At 39.5% G+C, this 20,774-nt stretch overlaps 1 protein-coding gene and 1 long non-coding RNA gene across 2 annotated transcripts in view; one reads left to right on the top strand and one right to left on the bottom strand.

Moving 5' to 3' along the window:
• SGK1 (serum/glucocorticoid regulated kinase 1) overlaps positions 1-7,002 on the bottom strand; it is a 71,561-nt gene extending 64,559 nt beyond the window's left edge. The window contains exon 1 of the mRNA XM_015284007.4: positions 6,421-7,002. Coding sequence (XP_015139493.1) covers positions 6,421-6,489 — 69 coding nt within the window. The 5' untranslated portion in view covers positions 6,490-7,002. The remainder of the gene's footprint in view (positions 1-6,420) is intronic.
• Positions 1-20,774, top strand: part of LOC107052996 — a 34,679-nt gene that overhangs the window by 7,218 nt on the left and 6,687 nt on the right. The window lies entirely within an intron of this gene.

Genomic DNA, 20,774 nt, shown 5'->3' with positions numbered 1-20,774 from the left:
AACGAGACTAAATATGGCAGAACGGCTGTGAGTGAATCTGGAAAAATCCTGTCCGATCCTGCAATTTAAAAAAGAGAGGAAAAAAGAGGACACTTTCTCTGAAGACTTGAGCTGAGATAAAAGTAAATCTCAAGATGAATTCTTTGCTCTATGTTTTCCAGGAGGATTATAGTGTACAGCATGGGAGAGAAAGCCTTAGAAGACTATGTGTACAAACACAAAACTTACCACATCTGAAGAGAAAGCAAATCTCTAAAATGCAACATCCATTTTGTCGGTATGCCAGGCTTGCCTGATGCCTTCCTTTGAAGAGGGAAATGTGGCTAATCTAACCCACATAGTCTTCAGTAATTCAGGTAGATAGTGAAAGCACATGGGAATTAATTATTTAAAATGGAAAACAAGAGAACTTTTACAATAAAAAATACTGAGAAAGGAATTAGGAAAGGAGAAAGCTAGTACTGAGCTGGGTTTGACACAAAACATAGGCTTGTGATTATAAATCTGCCAGTGACCCACAGGAGACATGCACAGCAGAAGAGGACCAGGGTGAGAGGACGTGAATGAGATGGAGGTTAGAAGTGTGAAGAGGACAGCAAAAAAAGAGTATATGAATAGTTTGCTAACTCAAAATAAATATACAGACCAGGAAATATGACAGCTTCTTTTGTGTACTAGGGTAGCTGGGGAGTAGAAAGTTTACCTTAAGAGTCTAAAAGATGATAGCTTATTTAGCCTAACTAAATACAGTTGTTGGGTGAAGTAATGTCTGCTCTCCAGAAGCACACCTGTGGTCACACATATGAGGGAAGAAGAGCTATTTAAATTGTTGTTATTTTTTGTTGGCACAAGGGAACATTGGAATAAGTTGGACATGTGTAAATTTAGACTGAAAATAAGAGGAGAATTTCTACCTTTTCAGATGGGATCATTTTCCCAAATGTGAGAGATATGCGGGCAATTTGAAGCAGCAGTTCAACCAGTTTGTGATGGGGATTATGAGACATGTTCAGCAATGAGAAAAAGAGACGAAACTTAAACAGTCAGAAGTTGTCCTCTAGTCCTACATTCTAGGAGAAGGAAAGAAAGAGAGTATTCTAAAATAATTCCATCCTCTTACGTTTTTTCTTTCTTTCTTTCTAATTCATTTTTATTTATGGACATGGCATTTGGGAGTGCCTGCAGCTTTGGCTGATACCAAGCAGAGCCATGGATGCTCAGCAACCCTCCATACAGAAGAAACGGGATGGTAAAGAAGTCTGTACTATAACACAACTCTGTCTCACTTGCAGTAAGCCAGGATTCCTGTCTTTAGAAATCAACTTCAAAATGTGCATACTTGTATGACACTAGACCACGTAGCAAAGAAGAGCTGCAGTCATCCCTTATAAACCTGGCTTTTTCCTGAGGTATTGTCAGCTTCAGATCTCATTTATTTTCTTCTAGGTAAGCCCCCAATTACTCTAAAAAAAAATTAACTCCAGTTCTGAAATGGACTTCTAGACTCATTAAAGTGGCAGAACAGACAGCAGCTGCTACAGCACAATCTACCAGAAGAATATAATCTTTAGGAGGTCAGTTGGAAATACTGATTTCAGGGGTTATCTTTATCACTAAATTACTGTAATCCTAAAAATGGCATTCAGGTAATTATGCCATCCTCTCAGCAGCTCCTTGCCTTGAGCTTTAATGTAGGCAGAGCTGTCATCTTCATGCACAATAATGTTTATGAGTTAGCCTCTTCAGCATGTATATGGAGAAAGCTCCTGGTGTGCAGTGACATGAAATATCCACCAAGAAAGAAGGATATGGTTTCCCCAAACTACATAGTTGGAAAAGCTGCATAGAAACAAGATAGGGATTTTCTCTTCCTTCTTTGTGAGCTCACTTTAACTTGACCTAAATTGCTAATTAATGCAAATTTTCTCCGTGAAAAAGGATTATGGATACTCTTTCCCGTATCAGGTTTCAGACAAGCAAATCCTTAATCTGTGCAATAAACTTCCTCTCTAAGATATTCCCCATCATTTTTTATCTGCTTCTTTTTCTTCATTTTATGGAAGACAGCTATTTCATTTTCCATTTATCAGTCATTTATCTTCTTCCCATCCTGAATAAATTTGTATTTGCTCTTGGTCTGGACATAAGAGGACAATGAATTTCCAGGCTCACTGAGGTTACCATATCATCAGCTAGTATTTAAGTGGCACAGGCAGTTCATTATTCATCATTCATACTGGATTAACCATTTCGTTGTTTTACATAAAAGGGTATTTTATTTCAAGATGAGTGATGTCATATGTTGCAAAATGTTATCAGAAAGATTTATAAGAGAGGCAAATGCCTCTGAAGAAGGCAGTGCAAATACCACAAACCCCACTTCCCAAAACCATTTGGCAGAGATAGAAGTAGGTACCAATGAAAGGTCCCTCCGCTCTGGGATAATCCTGTTGGCTGACCAGAAATACTGCATTTGCAGAGTTTATCGCATTCTCAATATCAATCCAATTCTGTTGGTAACCCTGCTTAGTTCTGGAGGGTGAGACCTCTGAGCCCCTCATACGAGAAAGATATATCTTCTGCTAGTTAACTAAACCTTTTAATTGAACTTGGGGAAAGTCAAAATGCATCTAGTATATGAAAAAGAGAGACTCCCCAACCATGTGATACTGAAGTAAGTTAGTGGGGGATTTATACTGGAATTCATTATCAACATCAGTGAACAGGAGAAGAAATGGCAGCAGAGCAAAAGTACTCACGGTGAAGGTAATTACTTGCTATGAGATGATAATGTGTTTTAATCTTTCAGTCTTGTCAGATGGAGATACTTACATGTCATGACCCAAAATCATGCGAACATTGGCTTTTCAGAAATTACCATAATTGGAGTAACTTTGGATTCTCTCTTTATGCCTACAAATGCCCCTCCTTCTCCACGATTCTCTTTTTAGATTTCTGTCATCATCAATTAAAATATAATATTTAATTAAATATCATCTTGATCTTAGTCACACTGAATTGTTTTACCTCTTGCAGTCAAAAACAAAAAAACAAAAAAAAAACCCCACAGATATTGTCAATCATTTGATTTGCTTTTAAACAGTGTAGATTCTAAGTGGATGGGATCCATACCTACTTGTTCCAGCTCTGCCAGCAGTGAGTGCTACAAGATACTCTGCAGAACTAATAGTTTCTATTTTTCTTTTTATTTCATCTGTGGGCTGACTTTTAATTTCAGACTTCCTGTTCTCCAACCTCCGGATGTCATTAGCCCATACCCTGAACCATCTGACACAGCAGGCAGTGTCCCAGAGGGTCAGTGCTTTGTCATCAGAGAATATGCCAGGCTTAAAAAAAATCTAGACCTCAAATTCAAGTCAATATGAATGCACTTTCAGCCCAGCCTAAATCCAGAGCTCTGTCAGTCCTTTCTGCACTCTTGGTCAGAGCAACAAAGAGGATTGCAATTTAACGAAAAACATTAGGCTAAATGGAAAACAAAAACAACGAAGATACATCTAGCACTTTCTTCATTAAAAAAAAAAAAATCTAATTGAGTTGAAAAAATAGCAACTTTTCCCACAGTTTAGGGTGTCCTAATCTAGATCAAAAGAGACTTCTTAGAATTAGACTAGAAATGTGGACTTTTCTAGGAGAAAGATGCTATAACTTTAAACTGGAACTATTGGGGTCCCAGCTCTTCTTTCATTAAAGATTCTGCTGGTGATCTGAGGGAAGCCTATTGCAACAAAATCATTCACATGAGAAATCTGCTTCTGGGTTCCAGACATTACCAAGTACAGTGGGAAACAATACTTCATCCCTGCAGTCAGATCTGCTGAGCTGCCCACAGCAAGATCTGTCTCTCACTGTGAGTAGAGGATGTATCCAGTAGGTTGATGGTGTCAGTTATGGCTCACAGATGCTCTGGTGATGCAGCTGTCAAACAACTAACAACCTCACAGGCTAGATTCAAATCAAGAAACCTAGGAGCTGTACTTCTGTAGGCACAGGGCTCTGGTAGTTCTTCAGACAAAGTGTCCAGAGCATTGGTAAGGAACTGAATCAACTGGATCATATAAATCATATAATCATATAAACAGGAGGGGGAACAGGTGTTTACAAGGGTGGATAGTGATAGGACAAGGGGGAATGGTTTTAAACTGAGACAGAGGAGGTCTAGGTTAAATATTAAGAGAAAGTTTTTCACACAGAGGGTGATGAAGCCCTGGAACAGGTTGCCCAAGGAGGCTGTGGATGCCCCATCCTTGGAGGGATTCAAGGCCAGGCTGGATGTGGCTCTGGGCAGCCTAGCCTAGTGGTTGGACACCCTACACATAGCAGGGGGGTTGAAACTATATGATCATTGTGGTCATTCTATGATTTTACGATTCTATGATAACTGTCTTAAACCACCTTGCCCCAACCTCCCAGTAATTAAAACCACTATGTAACTCATCCAACAAACAAAATATATGTTAGTGGAAGCCAGTAACCCTTTACGAACATAAAGCTCTTCTTGCTTGTATATGTTTCAAGCACTGATGTAAGAACAATGTGGTTAATACTTGAATGCTTGATTTTTTTAAAAGGAAGATAATGGCAGTAAGAGAAATGTCAGTGAACGTATATGTCTATTGACAGAAATGTATATAGAGAGAATTTCCTTCAGTTGTGTCTATAAATTGGTTTTACTGATTTCACCCATCTTTGTCGCAACATCAGGAACGCAATATCTGATAGAAATGAGAACATTCAGAATTGAAAAATGGCTATTTTCTCCTGATCCACTGTCCAGGACTGCTCCAGTATTCTTGTTTCTTCAAATATGACTAGAGCTAGCAATCTTTTCTAATGAGAAATTCACACAACACTAGTATAGCTTTGAAAACAAAACTAATCAAAACTAAACTTAACTACCTTCCCTGATTCTAGAAGAAAACTATATAGAGCCTTCCAGAGATAACTTGTTTTAGCTCTAAACAGAGATAGAAGACAACTGGCAGTAATTAGCCTGGTACAGGAATTTCAAGCTATTTTGCTTCCTCTTTAAGGATACATTTCTCTTCAAACATTTGGGCAATTTTTGGCGAGCTTAGTATCAAGCATACACGTACCAAGAGTAATATACTTGAATGAGAAGCTACCTGAAACAAGAACCATTAATATGGACTGACTGTGAGTGGTGTCTGAATTGTCTCTGTGAGTCTTAAAGAAACCACCTTGGAAATGAAAAAAAAAATATCAAAGACTGCACATTTCCCCCCCAGGTGACCCTGCTAGCATTCAGCCCTTAAATCTGGCATCTCAGTGCCCAGAAAGGGCTTTTAGATAGTAGCTGGTATGGGCTTCACTCTCTTTGCCTGAAGGGTTAAATGGACTGACCATATTCTCGGAATAACGAAGAGAGAGAATGAATGAGAACGAATGAATGAATGAATGAATGAGTGAATGGAACAGCTTATCTGCTTTTACTCTAGTCTATTTAAATACAGGGTTCTCGTTTTAATCATTCAGGAAATCCTTTCCATAGAGAAGTCTTTGCTATCAATCTCTTTCTGATGCTTTGCTTCTCTCTGTGTCTACACAGGCATATTCTGAATACCTGTCCTGCTGCCACATGGAAATGACTTTGTTGCTCAAGTTAAATGGAGAGTGTGTGTGACTCTAAAAGAGTTGAGAAAACAGAAATGATTTAACTAAAGTGATAAGGTAGAGCAATGCATGCACAGTACTTTAATAGAACTAAGCAAACAGAATATATAGTAGACTTTTCTAAATCCTGACATATTTATCTAAGCTAAAAAATGCAATAGAAAATAAAATCCAGGTGTTCCTCCCTCTTATTCTTTTTTCATGTGTTAATTGTGATTGCAGGCAAATTACAGGCTGTGGAATATTTTGCTGAGCTCACAAACACCTCTTTGTTCTCTCTTTTTTTTCCCCCTCTCTGTGAGATGATGAATGGAGGTGGGTAATGCTGCACTTAAGGCAAGTGAATGAAAGGTGTGGAGGGAGTCGTCCCCCTAGGTGCATGTGGAGGAGGCAGAGCGCAAGACAAGCTGCAACAAACCTTCACTCTGATTTGTATTGTATTATCCCACTCTGAATAGCCGCTTGTGTTGCATCAAGCCCTGTGGTCAGCCCTGATTGAGAAATACATTCCTCATCACAAAGTGCTTACGTAATGCCTTTTGGACCCTGTCCCCATCTCCAGCTCCCCTTCACCCCACAGCGTTATTGCCCTTGGTGTTTCATTGAACTGCCCATGCAACGAGCTCCACGCATACAAGAATGGCATTAAAATGCCTTCCCTCCTCAGTGACTTTCACACAAACCAAAAATAACTGCAACCAAAAAAAAAAAAAGAAAGAAAGAAAAGAAAGTGAAAAGAAAGAAACAATAAAAGGAAAATCTTACCCTCTTTTTAAAGAACTGAAAGGCTGAGCACTTCTTGACTGGAAATCCATTCATGTCTTTGTTGACCATTTTCCACAATGAAGGGTGCACAGTGATAGATCCAGGGTGGCACTCGCTTAGTGCATCTGCTTTCCTCTGTATCCCTTCAGTTAATGAAGACAGAGCAGGACAGGAGCCTCACTGGCACAGCTTGGGCAGCTGCCCTTTACACATTCATTCTGCTGCACCAGCTACTGCAGCAGCAGCAGTGAGCAGCAGCCTTTCCCAGCCTTCAGTTGCAGCAGGCTATTCGCTTTGTAGAAACGTCCTCTAAATACACACACTCCTATAAAAGCCTGTGACAGCTTTCACATCACGGGCAGCAGGTCTGAGGCTGAGTAAGTCTCACACAAACCTGGGTCCTTCCATCCGGCGGGTGCTATTGGTACCACATGCTCCATAAGCAGCAAGGCTACTGGGCTCGATTTGCTATTCCTCTTCTCCAGGTGATGTGATTCACTGCTGTTTGAGATGAGAGCTGGTTTTGATTGTGCAAATTCCAGTGGGAGCTGCTGTTCAGCAACAGCAGGGAGAGAGAGAGAGAGAGAGAGAGAGGGAGGGAGGGAGAGAGAGATGCACAGTCAGACCAGCTGAGCACAAATAACCATACAAAGGATAGGAGGAAGGCTCAGAGAAAGAAGTGCTGAAAGGCAGTATGTTTCCCGTGGGGGAGTGACAATGATAGGCGCTCATTTTATATATAGACAGTCTTTGAGTGAAAAGAAAGATGGGTCAGTCAATTTTTTTCTTTCTTTCAATTTGTCTTTTTTTTTTTTTTTTTTTTCCTATGTTGCTCTTGTTGCAATTATTTAGACTGTGGTACTTTGGAAAAAAGCCTATCCAGTGATCAGTGCAACACTGGCTTATGTGACAGGACATACCGTAGACAGGGAAGCATTGGAGCTTCATTGTGAAGTTCAATGAGCTTAAAGAAAGCCAGTGTTCCCATAAAGTACAGTTACCACATCTGATGCAGATAAATGTAAAGCAAGCAGACACAGACAAATCTGCTCAGATATTTCTCCTTATTCTGCCCTAGAAACAGGGATATATAGCATTTGAATACAGAAGAACTCTTTCATTACAGGAAAACAGGACTGAAAGGGATCTTGAAAAGACACCTTGGCTAGCCTCCCATTTATTAAATTTGATTGAGACACATTTCCCAAACCCAGTGATTCCAATAACACGTGTTTAACTAAACTGTAAAATATCATTTAATTATGCTGTCTTTTCCAACAAGGTCTGGAAAAAAAAAAAATAGAGACTTCTTCACTTCCTCTTGTCTTCTGTACCAGATTAATAAACCTCAGCTTCAAGAAAAGACCTTACCTTTAATATTAAACTGGTTTCTGGTTCTAGCTTTAGCTTCCTCCTCAGCCTTTCTCTATAAGTCAGTCCTACTGTACAGAGATTTTTCCCCTCATTTGAGCATACTGCCTACTGTAAATTGATTACTTCTCAAGTGTCTCTATGATAAGGTAAATAAACTGAGCATTTCACATTTTTCAGTGGGATCTGTTTTTACAAGTGCTTGAACACATTCTGTCACTCTTCCCTGCTCCTTTCATTTCTTTTTTTTTTCAGAAGATCCTTGAAAAATAAGATCACCTATGCTTTGTATCCTACATCAGAACAGGTTTCTTCTTATTACATTTACAGGTGAAACTATGAACTGACTGCTACTGTCACCACTGTGGCTATTTCACAGAAAATCTCACTGGTTTTCTGGTCTGCATACCTAACTGAGACCCTATGTCACAGTGCTTGCTGGATATGACCTATTTTCAAGCCAGTAGCACGCAGGATATATTTCCTTATTTTGTACTTCTAGCCTCCATTCATTATTTGCAAACAATTTTTTCTGCGCTACTATTAGACTTGGAATTTCCTGAGGAAACAATTATCTTAGAGTCACGTCATTTATTCAAAAGTCCCTTTCCTTTTTTCCTTTTTTTCCTTCTTTCTTTTTGCCTTTTTCCTTTTCTTCCTTTTTCCTTTTTCCTTCCCTTCCCTTCCCCTTTGCCTTCCCGCCCCCCTTTCCTTGCCACCAGGATGAAAATTCTAGTCAAAATTGCAAGGGGAACATAGAACCCTGCCATAGATCAGAATTCAGAGCAGTTCCTTGGAAAGTGAGAAGTTCAAGGTTCAAGTCACACAAAAGACATAATTTTGCATTTTGGTGCCCTTAATGAACTGTCCAAAGCAGTGAGCTGAAGAGCCAAAATCTTGTCAGAATTGCTCAGCTTTGGAGAACTAGTAAAATAGTCACTGGAGCAAGGAGAAAACGAATTTTCCACTCTGCCCCTTTGTCTGCAGCTAATGTATTTTACCAAGAAGCAATTCAGCCCAGCTTCTGAAACCTGACCAGCAGTTCAGTTACCAGAGACATGCTAAAGGGTTTTTCAGAAAGTCTGGAATTCTCAACACATCTCAGTGAGATCTTCCTGAACTGAGAACCCCTTGCACCCAGTCACTAGCAATTTGGGAAAAATCTTTCCGTTAATCCTTTCATGTGTCTTAGAGCTGTCAGGCCTATATTTCTGTGCTTATAGATAGAGAAGTAGATGATAAGGCATTTTTACCAGTGGCATCTCCCAGTGCTCTGTTCTGAGCACCATGTGCTTTGTCGGCTAATCTGATTGCATATCTGATTGCATAATAGGAAACTTTTGTTCAGAAATGGCTTTCGCTTGGGTTAACCATCCAGCTTGCTGTGCACGTACATTTATTTTTGAGATCTTTGATCTATGCAGCCACAGCTTTGATCTGTCTCTCATCCTGAGATATTTCTCCTGAGGGCTCAGTGCAATCTCCTCTTTTACGAAAGCATTTGTGATGCCTCTATCTTCTCTGTTAGATTCCCAAACTACTGGCTGAAATGTCCTTCTCCTTCCCCCTTCCAGAGCTGATGATAGTGCTGACTGCCCTTGTGAATATATCTCTTGGGTCCTGGTGTCAGGGCCTTGGCCTCCAGATCCTTTTTGCTCTTTATTTTATTTGGGTGTTGGCCTATTTTCAGCTGGACAAGTTATGCACTTAAGCTTATTTCCATTAGAAGAAATAATAATAAACTCTCTTCAAAGTAGCCTGATAGTTTTGAAGTACTGCAGGAGATGTTTTTGGAGGCAGGTGCATTCATGCTTGGGGAATGCGCTAGTATGCTTCCACTGCATCATGCAAAGCCCTCTTGGCCTCTCCAGGATATCAGCATTTTGATAAGATTTCTTCCGAGCTGAAAACCTTTTGGCAATGTGGCCTCAAGGGATTTTATTTGCCAGATTCTTTTACTCTCAGTATCAGAGGCGTGACTTGGAAACTGCAGAGCTTATATCTAGCACATGAGGGCAAAAGTCTGAATGAGGAGCAGAAGCTACCCCACACATCTGTTCTTCCACCAGCAGACAAAGGTTTAAAGTCAGAGAGATTTTCCTGAGAAAAAGTGCCAAAATCATGGCTTCGTAATTAAATCTGAAATAAGCATAAAATTCCTTGTTCACTGCATTTAACTACAATAAAAAGCATAAAGATTGAGTAGGAAAATAAGAATCTGAGCCAAGCCAACCCCTCAGTGGTGCTTTATTGTGACTGCCATGAAATACCAAAGGCTTTCATCAACTTGGTGACCTGCCAGATGTACCAGGCACTTTAAACAAGTCCTACAGGTACTTCACGCTTTAACGGACTTTAGTGGTTTCCATTAAACTGTCATATACTCACCCAATGATAAAATAAGTTTTTTATTAGTGCAGTCAGGAAAGAAATGCAGAAATTTTCGAGTGGTAAAAATTTGGAGAGCTGAACAGCATACAGTAATATTTAAATATCTGTGAGGCGGCCCCTTAGGAGATCATATAAGTTCTTTCACTGCAGATCTTCCTGAAGGAGCACTATAAACATAGAGTAACACAGTATGCAGAGGAGCAAAGGCATGGACCAGAACTACTCTGCTGGGCCTTTTACAAACACAACATCCTAGTTAATTGTCCTTGCCTTTAAACACTTACAAGTGCAATAGAACAGGTGGTAAATCAGACGAGGGTACATCAGGGAACAAGTAAATCATACTGATAAATTTGATAAGCTATAGATGTAGCAGCTTAAATCTTCTCCGCGCCTGGCCTAAGAATTTTCAAGTCTCAAGTCTTCAGTATCACAGCCCTTGGTGTACTTTCAAAGCTGCCCACATCCCTGGCGTGGGGCAAAAATATGTTGCAGATCATTTATAGCATCCTATCAGCGGTGAGTTCTTACATAGCCACTCAGAGTTAGTGGGCGCTCCTTCCCTGCCCTCTCTTCCTTTGCTGTCAGGAAAAGTGGGTATTTTCCAGCAACTACGGTTCTGACATTTGATCCAACAATTATTGACACAGCTTGTTTCATGGAGTATCATTTTAACAGCTCAGAGTAGAGGAAAACTGAACAGAGAAGAATGAGCATTTGACCCTTCTAGTCTTTATCCAGTCTTCAGAAATGGGGTTAGTTTAGTCTGCACATTTAGAACTTTGGAATTTTTCTCAAAACTAGCAGTGCATCCACACTTGGATGTTTCAGCCATGCCATTTTCTTTTGAGGTATTTCTGGGGCTCTTCTCAGTGCTGACCAAGATTTGTGGTGTTTAAACATGTTTTCATTTGGGGAAAAATTAAAACATAATACAGCCATAAGAAAGCTATGGTATTTTCCTGAGGCAAAATAACACCCACGGTATTGTAGGAAGATGGAAGGAAGAGAGTAGGGGAATTTCCTCAGTCGTAAGAAATGGCAAAAGAAGATTTCTCTGAAAAGTGCTGTCTAGAAAAAAGGCATGGCCAGAGCAGTGGGCTGGCCACTGTAAGTGCTCCAGCCCTTCCCCATTAGAACTGACTGACTGCACCAGTCTTCTGCAGTCTGTGGTGGCTGATTAGAAAAGGAAACCTAGCTGCTCCCCAGCAGTTCAAACTTCTTAAAAGTGACTTACAACAGGTTGGGTGTTTTTTGTTTTTTTGTTTTTTTTTTCACACACAATATCAAAAGCAATCTTAAGGTGTGATAGTTTGAAATCCTTCCAGCCCTGTGAGCAATTGTTCCATATTTCATAGGTGAGCTGAAATCTCTATGAGTTGTACATAGTTCTCATTTCTAGCCCACAGAGAGCTGGAGAAATAAAACCATTCCACAGGAAGAAAACATCCATCTATATCCTATAGCCCACAAAACAATCACCAGAAAATAATGAGTTTTGCCTGATGCTGACCTGAGCAGAATTCAAATGCTGCAGATTTCCATGACTGCCATCAGTCAGTTTTGCTAAATAGCCTAAGTGAGTAGCTGCTTTTTAATTTTTCCATACTTGACTTTCACTGATTATTTAAAGCATCTCATTTCCTTGAGTGTTACGTAGAAGAGGGATGAAAAAAAAATGATACACGAAACCATGAAATAAAATAAAACTGACTGAGAGAAAGGGCAGATGGGGTTGAAAAGCAAACAAAATTTCACTGGAATAGACAGAGATGCTTTGTTTACGCCAGGACTCTGTTTTTCCCAGAAAACTTCAACCTAGAATAAAACAGGATAGAGGAAGGTCATCGTTATTACCACGGGCACTTAATTAGATTTCCTAACTGTATATTGATTGATCTGTAAGATTTAAAGAGATAGGGGAGCGAAAAACACTAGGGGAATAAAATAAATTTGATGAACACCTTATCAAGTCAATAATTTTCTCTGGATCCTTTTGCATTCCTTAAATCCATACATAAAGCAAAACCTCCCTTCAGCCACAGCAGCAGCTTCACCGCACAGTATGCCAGTCAGTGATGGGGCTGAATGAACTCTCCGTGTGCTCTCGCTGCAGCTCTCCCCCATCCATCCTAGCTCATGGGCTGGGGCTGGCGTACATGCACAGCCCTGCACTGCATCCCTGTGACAGTGTCAGTGGGATATTTCTGGCTGCCAACAGAGTGCTGCTGGGTGTATGGCCACAGAGGAATGGACAGGCTTGCCAGGTAGAAGGAAGCATGCAGGGAATGTAAGTCCTTCTAAAATAAATTAAAAACAACAACAACAACAACAAAAACCCACACTAATATTGGAATAAAGGTCTTGCCATGTTTGTATTCCACTATTTCACTCATGCTCCTGCTGTCCTCTGAGAGGGGGCTATGTCCTCACATTTCCAGGTTTGGGGTTTTATGCATGGTCTGTCCATGTAAACCATTCTGTTCCCAAGTAGTAAGAAATTAAGGCCAATTTGGGAGAGATTTAAACAAAAACTGTGATGTTTGAGGGGGTGGAGGTTTAGCAACTGCCCTGCTTATTTAAAAGAATAGAGATGAAATCATTAATAATACCTGGTTACCGACAGAAGATTTGGTCTCCATTCCCATCAATGACACCTTGAGGAAAGGAAGCACTGGTGTTTTTAGAGGATGGTTAACATAAGCAAGCTCTATGGAAGACTCTGTCATTTTGCCTGATAAGTCTCAGTTTTCTACTAGGTTTATTTAAAGGTGTGCATTTCATTAAAAAACAAACAGAGAGTCACAGCAGGATGTACATTTACCTAGGACATTTCCTAGTGCTGTCAAGGACAGTTTTATGGGAAGGTACAGACAAATCCAATGTGGAGAGGCTGTTCATTTTCCTCAGCAGGCTCAGCATGCATGCTTGAGCACTCATGCTGTGGAAATCTGCTCACTCTGACTAGCAGGTTGAGAAACGAATTATAGCAACCATCCCTCTAGGCCAAAAAACAAAAACAAAACCAAAAAAATCTCCTTATTGTTACAGTAGCTGGGTTTGAGCTCTCATTGTCCTTCAGTTCTGGGGGGGTGTGTTTTTGTCTGCAGATCTTTTACTGTTCTCATCTGCTCGCATCTCAGGGTTTTATGACTGCCCTGGTCATTTTTTCTATTCATCTGACAAAGACATTAGGCGCGAACAGTATGATGTTGCCTGTAAGAAACTCAGCCACTGGAACACTTGGCTGCTACTGTGCATTCTCCCTTGTTAGCTGGCCCTCAGGGACATCTCCTGACACCCCTCTTGATTCCTCTTCATGGTGAATTCTAGCTCAGTGTCTCCATATTCTCTGTACTGTAGTATTTTTTTCTCTGTTGATTTAAAAAATCAATTAAACTAGAAGTTTTCCTATTATATTACCCTTTTATATTCTCCAGTCAAGTGGATTACCACATTTAATTTGGGACCCAACGTTCCTTTGTTTCACTCTGCCTCGCTGTACAATAACAAGACAAGCATCCAAAAAGTACAAATCAATAGCATATAGCCCACCTAAAAAGATCTTGCTTAAAGACTCTTTGGAACAGGGGTGAGGAAAAGACTCTGATGGACCATCACCAACTTAGAAATATTCCCAAAAAACCCAGTCCCTCAGAAGTATCAGATGAGTCACAATTACTCATTTGATCCTTCAGATGGCTGGGGAAAGGGACATGGGGTAATGACTTATTAATGCTAGCTCATATCATCTAAAAATTGCAACAACCCACATGCAGCTCAGTTACAGTGGCTGCCATGTAGAGCAGACTGAGCCAAGAACCACCCAGCCTCCATCGCTTCTCTCCCAAACTTTGCTGACTCCTGTTGCAGTCAGACTCAAGGTATGAGCTGTTTGTGTAGGAGCGTTTCCAAGTAGTATTTCTCCAAGGCACAGTAACACTGATACACATATTCTGCTAGTCCAAATCATCATCTAGTACTGCAAAAGGGCAAACAGTGGCAATGCTGGCTGATTTTTGCACTATATCTAAAGGTCTACCAACCAGTCTTAAGCTGCATTGAAGACCTGGGCTGAGCAGCACTGGGGCCCACAGGAACATCTGACATATTCTCAAGGAGAAAAGGAGATGAATTGGCTTTCTAGAAGACAATGCTTTTGTTGGTTAAAAAAAAAAGAAAAAAGAAAAAGAAAAAAAGATGCTTGCATCAGAAAATATTGATGCATAAGCAATTTGAAAACACTCAGGTAACATTATAACTAAATTACCTGACTTGCTCTTCACAGGAAACTAAGCTATAGCAAACCTCCATTTATAGCAAAGCAAATTAAACTCACTAATTGTTTCATGTGTGCAATGTGGGAATTGCACTTTCATTTATAATGAATCTTTGATTACACCGTAATTGTTCTGGCAGGAAAATGTCTCCATTTTCCGAGGCTTCTGCTGTGTTTTCAGACTGTGTCCATGTCTGCAGTAGTTTTTCTTTTTACATTCCTTGACTAGCGTTGTGCAATCAAATCTCTTTAGGCTTTCCCAGAATTGTGATTCATATTGCCTGATTCTCAAAATCCTGACAAATCCAACAGAAACACTCTCCTTTTCATGGAGGTAATAGAGATGCAGTGTAATGGAGAGTGTAGTGAGTCCTAACTGTTCTGTGATGAGTTCCAAGGGAAATACCAGCTCATGCTTTTTACTTTGTACTGCAGATTTTTGCACTTGTCATGTCCTCTAATGCTTCTCCTCTTCCAGCAAGCCACTGTTCCCTTGCAGAAGGTGTTTCTACTGCTTGCCACTCAAGCTTATCTAGTAATTGCCTACTAAGTGTGAATATGTCTGCTCTGAACATATGGAATTAAAAAACATTGGAAAAAACTCCATGAACTTATTCTTAAGGTAATTAAATGCACAAATCACATTCCTTGTGACTTTCTCCCTCCTGTAATGCATTTTTCTTCACACTCATCCATGAAGATCAACTGACAATGTGGATGCAGATATAATTTTTGCATGCTACAGTTGTTGGGATTGTTTGCACTAGTGATTCAGTGATTTAGAACTCTGAACAATTTGTTGCAGAAATCTCATTTTCTTGAATTTCCTTGTCCAATACCTACACACCTCAGAGCTTTATAGAATCATACACAATAATAATAACCAGAAGTTTACCAGTTCTTCCCTTTCCAATTTTTTAATGACCACTCCAATCACGAGTGAGTACTGTAACTATTGGGTGGTGTACGAAAGGAACAATTCTACAACTGTCATTCGATAGAAAGCTTAAGTGGCTGTACATAGCACGATGAAGGAAGAAGCATTTGTAATGGATGTCAGCATATTTGGGCATGAAGGGACTGACAACACTGTGGAATTGTAGCCCAAAGCAGGGAAATTACTGCTGAGACCAAAGGTGTTGTTTATATGTCAGTGATACCAGGACTGAACCGCGAAGTGAATATTCACATCACTGGAGTGAGAAACATTCAATTTCCTCAAGATCAACTCTCTGTAGTCTGCAAGTGTGAGGAAAATGTGTCAGGACACATTTTCTTTCTGTGTGTACTTTTGTGAAATGAAACAGATTTCCAAGATATGAGAAAATTAACACCCCCAAACAAAGCTGTTTTGCCAGATGACTTCAGCTGTTCCATATTAACCGCTATTCCACAATAATACTTGCATTTTTCTGAGTAACAGTTGTAGGCATCAGTAGTAATGTGCTTTAGTAACTAGCTAGCATTACTAATGAATTTTTATGTGTGACACACATCTGCACAGAAAAATACCATATTCAAACACACACACACAAAATGAACCATTTTAATTTGTATAACTTAAAAGCTTTTCCTCTGCTTACATCTTATCAGAATTAATTGCTACGTAGTCTGTGAAAGACATATTTTACCACTCGTTATGAGCCTCCTGTGTGACATGGGCATTCACTTCTGTATATTTCAAGAGCACTGCACTGAAAAAGCTGTGTCACTGCTTTATATCTCATTGTCCTCAAGTGGCGAAACTGCTACTTCTAAAAGTCTGTTTACTCCTACGGAAGATGTACCATCTTCTGAAAATCTGAGTGATGGGAGTTTTTGGTGCAACAACAAAAAAATCTGTCTTCATACTTCCTTCTTATGTTTTATATCTTTTCTGTGGTGGTTTTTCAGCAATCTTATATTTCTCTCAGTTCAATTTCAATAATTCTGCATTAATTGACTATGAATTTATGGCAAATACATCTGCATGTCTCAGTATGTCCTGGAGTTTCAGGTAGGCTAAAGAACTTCAATCAGTTATAAGAAATGCTTATGTTAAGATAAAGAAAAAATATCTATTAACAATTAACATTTGTTCTGAGACACATCCCATAATTAATTATGTCAAATAGCTTTCTTGATCAAATATACAGAGATATCTGATGACACTGGAAAAATATAATTAGCAAATTTGATTGTAATCCATCATAAACCAAATTAACATATGGAAAATCATTCAGATAACACCTTAGGAATCTAAAGAGGATTCTTATTATGTTAGAATGTCATAAGCCAGACACTGACATGAAAGCCATTAAAAGAAAGAAAGGTAAAACTAATTAAAGCATTTCCAGTAAAAGGTACTATTCATTACAAACTCCATATGTCAAAACTGAAACTGTTCACCCACAAAAAAAGGTTGATTTTGGTGAGTTCTGTGGTAATTTAAATTTTAGATTGTCAAAATAACCCTTTCTGATTCTTTAGAGGAAAAGTCTTCTGACATAAAATTCCTTTTTTTTTCTCTCTTGAGCATTTTTCATTAATGCATCATGGAAAAGATTTAAACAATAAATCATCAGAAAAAAAATCATGCTTTGACTGCAACAGCATTTTTTTTTTATTAGTGTAACATCACACAGAATTTCATTTTTTTTCTCTTTGCTCTGAGTCAGCTTTGAAATCTCAAAAAGTCCTTCTGACAAGAAAACTGCATTACAACCAGCTCTTGTACAAATGTCAGCATTTGATCATCTCAGCACATTGTACTTTTAGTTTTAGTTTGGAGTCACAAAACAATGTCAACATCATGAAACTTATGCAAAATTTCCAACTAGTTCCTTTGGAGCATATTTTTCACCCTGTGTGGGTTTTTGTTGTTGTTGTTTTTCCAAATAGATATGTGTCTAATGTTCACCATCTTGCTCTCCTAGTGACCTTCTACATTGTATAAATATCTGTTTTATGAATTTGGGCTTTTCTTTGTCATCCAGTGATAGATAGTTGACCCATCGCTGTGTATTTCAGTTTCTGTTATACGCTTTCATTACTTCTTCCATTATTTTATATGCAATTCCTTTGATGATAAACAAATTAATTTGAAACCACAAGAAATTGACTGAGTTCCCTACAAAACAACAACAACAACAACAAAAACAACCAAACAAAAAAAAACCCTTAATATACTACTTTTTGACCTATATCCTCCCATATGTTAAAAGAAATGTTAAAACTCATACCATATTTATCAAGGCAGCAAATCTGGGTTTGGGCACATTCAAACAGAATTTTTTAATATCCATGCAGGTAAGTTCTCAGCCACTCACTGTTACTTGTATGTCTTCAGTTAATACAGTTAATACCATGTCATCATGTCCAAAGAGAATGTACCTTTCCAATAACAGCTCTGAGATCAGTGCAGGGACTAGATGATAAAAGCAACACCTTCACCTTCACCCAGATCTTTATCATCAGCCCAACCTAAGCATCAAAGCACCTGTACCAAGACTGTGAGTCAAAGGCAGCTATCTGCTGCATCAGCTTCAATTTCCCAGGAGATTAGGTAACAGGTTTTTGTTGTGAGCATGATAGCAGCCTGTTCCCAAGGTGACTAAGACAAGGTGAATAAGGCAACACCTACACTGTGTGTTGAGTCAAAACATAAATACATTCATGGTTACTGGCCAGCAGATGCTGGGATATAACAACTTTATTTCTCAGCTTTGAGCTCGAGTCTCTTAATGGTCAGTTTTTGGTTTATTCAAAATGCAGGCAGAGTTAGTGCCCTATAACCCATGCAGATGTGTCCAATGCAAGGATAAATTGCACCCTTTTCACCCCAAGCAGCAGGAAATGCTTTCTTCTTAAGCACAGGCACTACAAGAGCAGGCACTAAATGCAAAGGTCTGGTGTCTCGGGACCAGCAGCACAGCAGCACTGTTGCCAGGTCTGTCTCCCTTCAACCGTGTAACATTACTCTTGCTTTATTGAGAGGAGGACTCGGTCAGTTACTGCCAGTGTGCAGACACCTTATCATTGATTCCACTTCGTGGCAAGGGTCAGAGAAGACGGACATGAGGAGCCAGGGGCCATTAGCATACTGATACATATCTAACACTTATTAATGAAGTAAGACTTGCATACATGTTCAGCAGAATGATTGAGAGGACACAGTGCTGCATGAGAGTGCTCTTAGGGCAAACTTTGACCCTCTTGGACATCTAACAAAGAGCAGAACAGACTCCATTAATCGCTCACCCTACCGAGAACAAAAGGTCGTCGTGCTGCTTTGTTACTCACTGACAAATACTACCATTGGTTACACTTAGCTGAATTAATCTAACTCTGACTTTGGCCAAGGTCTCCACTTCTATCACTCATAGTGGAAAGACTTGTATTTAACCTGAAAATATCTGAATCTGACAGAATTTCCTTCAGGATCTGGGCAGACTTAGAGCTAAGTAGCATTTAGGCCAAAATACATCCACCAACTAAACAGCCTTACAAATCTTCCTGCAAGTCACTTCTGAGAATGAGAATTGCTTTCCTGGCATTGTAACAACTGGGGAGAATTATCAACAAAATGGGTAACAGATGACCTCTATCTCTTCTGAGTTCCAATGTAAAAGCCCAGGGCAGGCAGGACGTGTGACGATGCATAGCATAGCATGGGGAATATTTCATTCCAACTCACATGAATGTAGTAGGCTTTGGCTGCCATCATTCAGGATCAACTTAAATTCATTAGGCCCCAAACTTGCTTCACTTTTCTGAGATATAAGCAAGAAATAACGTAACTACAGTCAAAAGACAGTATAGCATACACAATAAGGAAATCAAATAGTTTTCTGATCTGTTGTTATAAGAAAAACTATCTGGATCATTAGCTGGGACACTTTTCTGATGGGATGTGAAGGGTCCAGAATGCTGTGTGCATTCTTAATGTGCTCTGTTCTTAATGGAATTTCTCAGAAGTGGAACAGCTCCATCTAAAATGGCTCACATTTTCAGTATACTGTTTCCTAGAAAGAAGTACCAGAGCACTCTCTTCAGATTACAGGCATCCAGTTTGTGCCCAAAAGTATTCTAATAGCTCCCATATCTCTACAATAACTAGTCTTAATAACCAGTTAGGAAATCAGGTGACAATAAAATAAAAATACATTGACTTATCTTAGTGGGACGAAGCTGAGGGAAAGGAGAATATGCAGCTACAATGGCATCTCTATGACAGAGTTAAAAGAGGTAATAATTTAGCAGCTCAGTCAGCAGTAACACATTTATAACAGAATCCAAAGGTAGACGCCTTTGACTGTGTGGCCTTCCAGTACCAAGGTCCAATTCCAGCCAGACAGTTTGCTATCCTAGGAGATGTGATTTTGCACCCTTATACTCAAGCTGCATTCAGGACAGATATCTCTTTCACACAAGCTGTGCCATGGCCTTGCGGTTATGCTAGATGTATGAAAAGGATTTCAAGCCTGTAGCTGCACAGGAGCTGTTAGAGGCTTAGCGTGCACATCTGTAAATCTGTATGCCAGACCATGCATCCAGTAGATGTGCAAGCAGAGAGGGTTCTGACTGGAAGCTGTCATCCACCTTCTGCCCCTGCATTTTGGTATGTGTAGACCTGGCCTTTGCTCACAACTATCTCCTCTGAGCTACAGTGTCAAGAGATAAGAAGGTATGGCATATCTCAGGTTAATGCTAGGTGATTACTTAGAACACAAGATGTTTTTAATTATGCATCCAAAATTTGAGTCAAAGAGGTCTAGGACAGATAAGTCTCATAATTAAAAGTTTGCCATCTGGTACAGATCCAAACATGAGGGTGAGCAAGAACCGTAAGGTTCAAAAATCTTATAGCAGAAAACATCATCAACTCCCCATGCTTCATCCAGAACAATCGTTATATGTCATGCAGTGTTATTTTTCATAGAATCTAAATTCTACACGCAATGGTTGAAATAAGCTGAAGTTTGGCTACTTCCTGCCGTTATGCATGAAAATTCCATTTAGTGATGATAAATACTGAACCATAAAACACTGCAGAGTTCAGGAAAGATTTCCTATTCTCAGACTGTTGTTCTGAGGTTACAGCAGTGTGATTTGGGACTTATTACACAATGCTGTTTCTTTTAATCTAGTGTACTTAGCTTCAATGTCAATTTTACACACTCCCCTTGGAGCTACATGAAAAATGAAGTCTTGAACATTGCTCAGCTTTATGGAAATTGAATGGGAACAATTATGAGCTGAACCCTGGGAAGGTCACGTTAATAAGTAAGAGCAAAATAAGGGAGCTTAGTGAGAGCGACTACCCTGTAAGCAG

Source organism: Gallus gallus, chromosome 3 (genome assembly GCF_016699485.2).
Source record: "Gallus gallus isolate bGalGal1 chromosome 3, bGalGal1.mat.broiler.GRCg7b, whole genome shotgun sequence".
Classification (NCBI taxonomy): domain Eukaryota; kingdom Metazoa; phylum Chordata; class Aves; order Galliformes; family Phasianidae; genus Gallus; species Gallus gallus.
The sequence above is the reverse complement of the archived record's forward strand: the minus strand, read 5'-3'. Positions and strand labels throughout refer to the sequence as shown.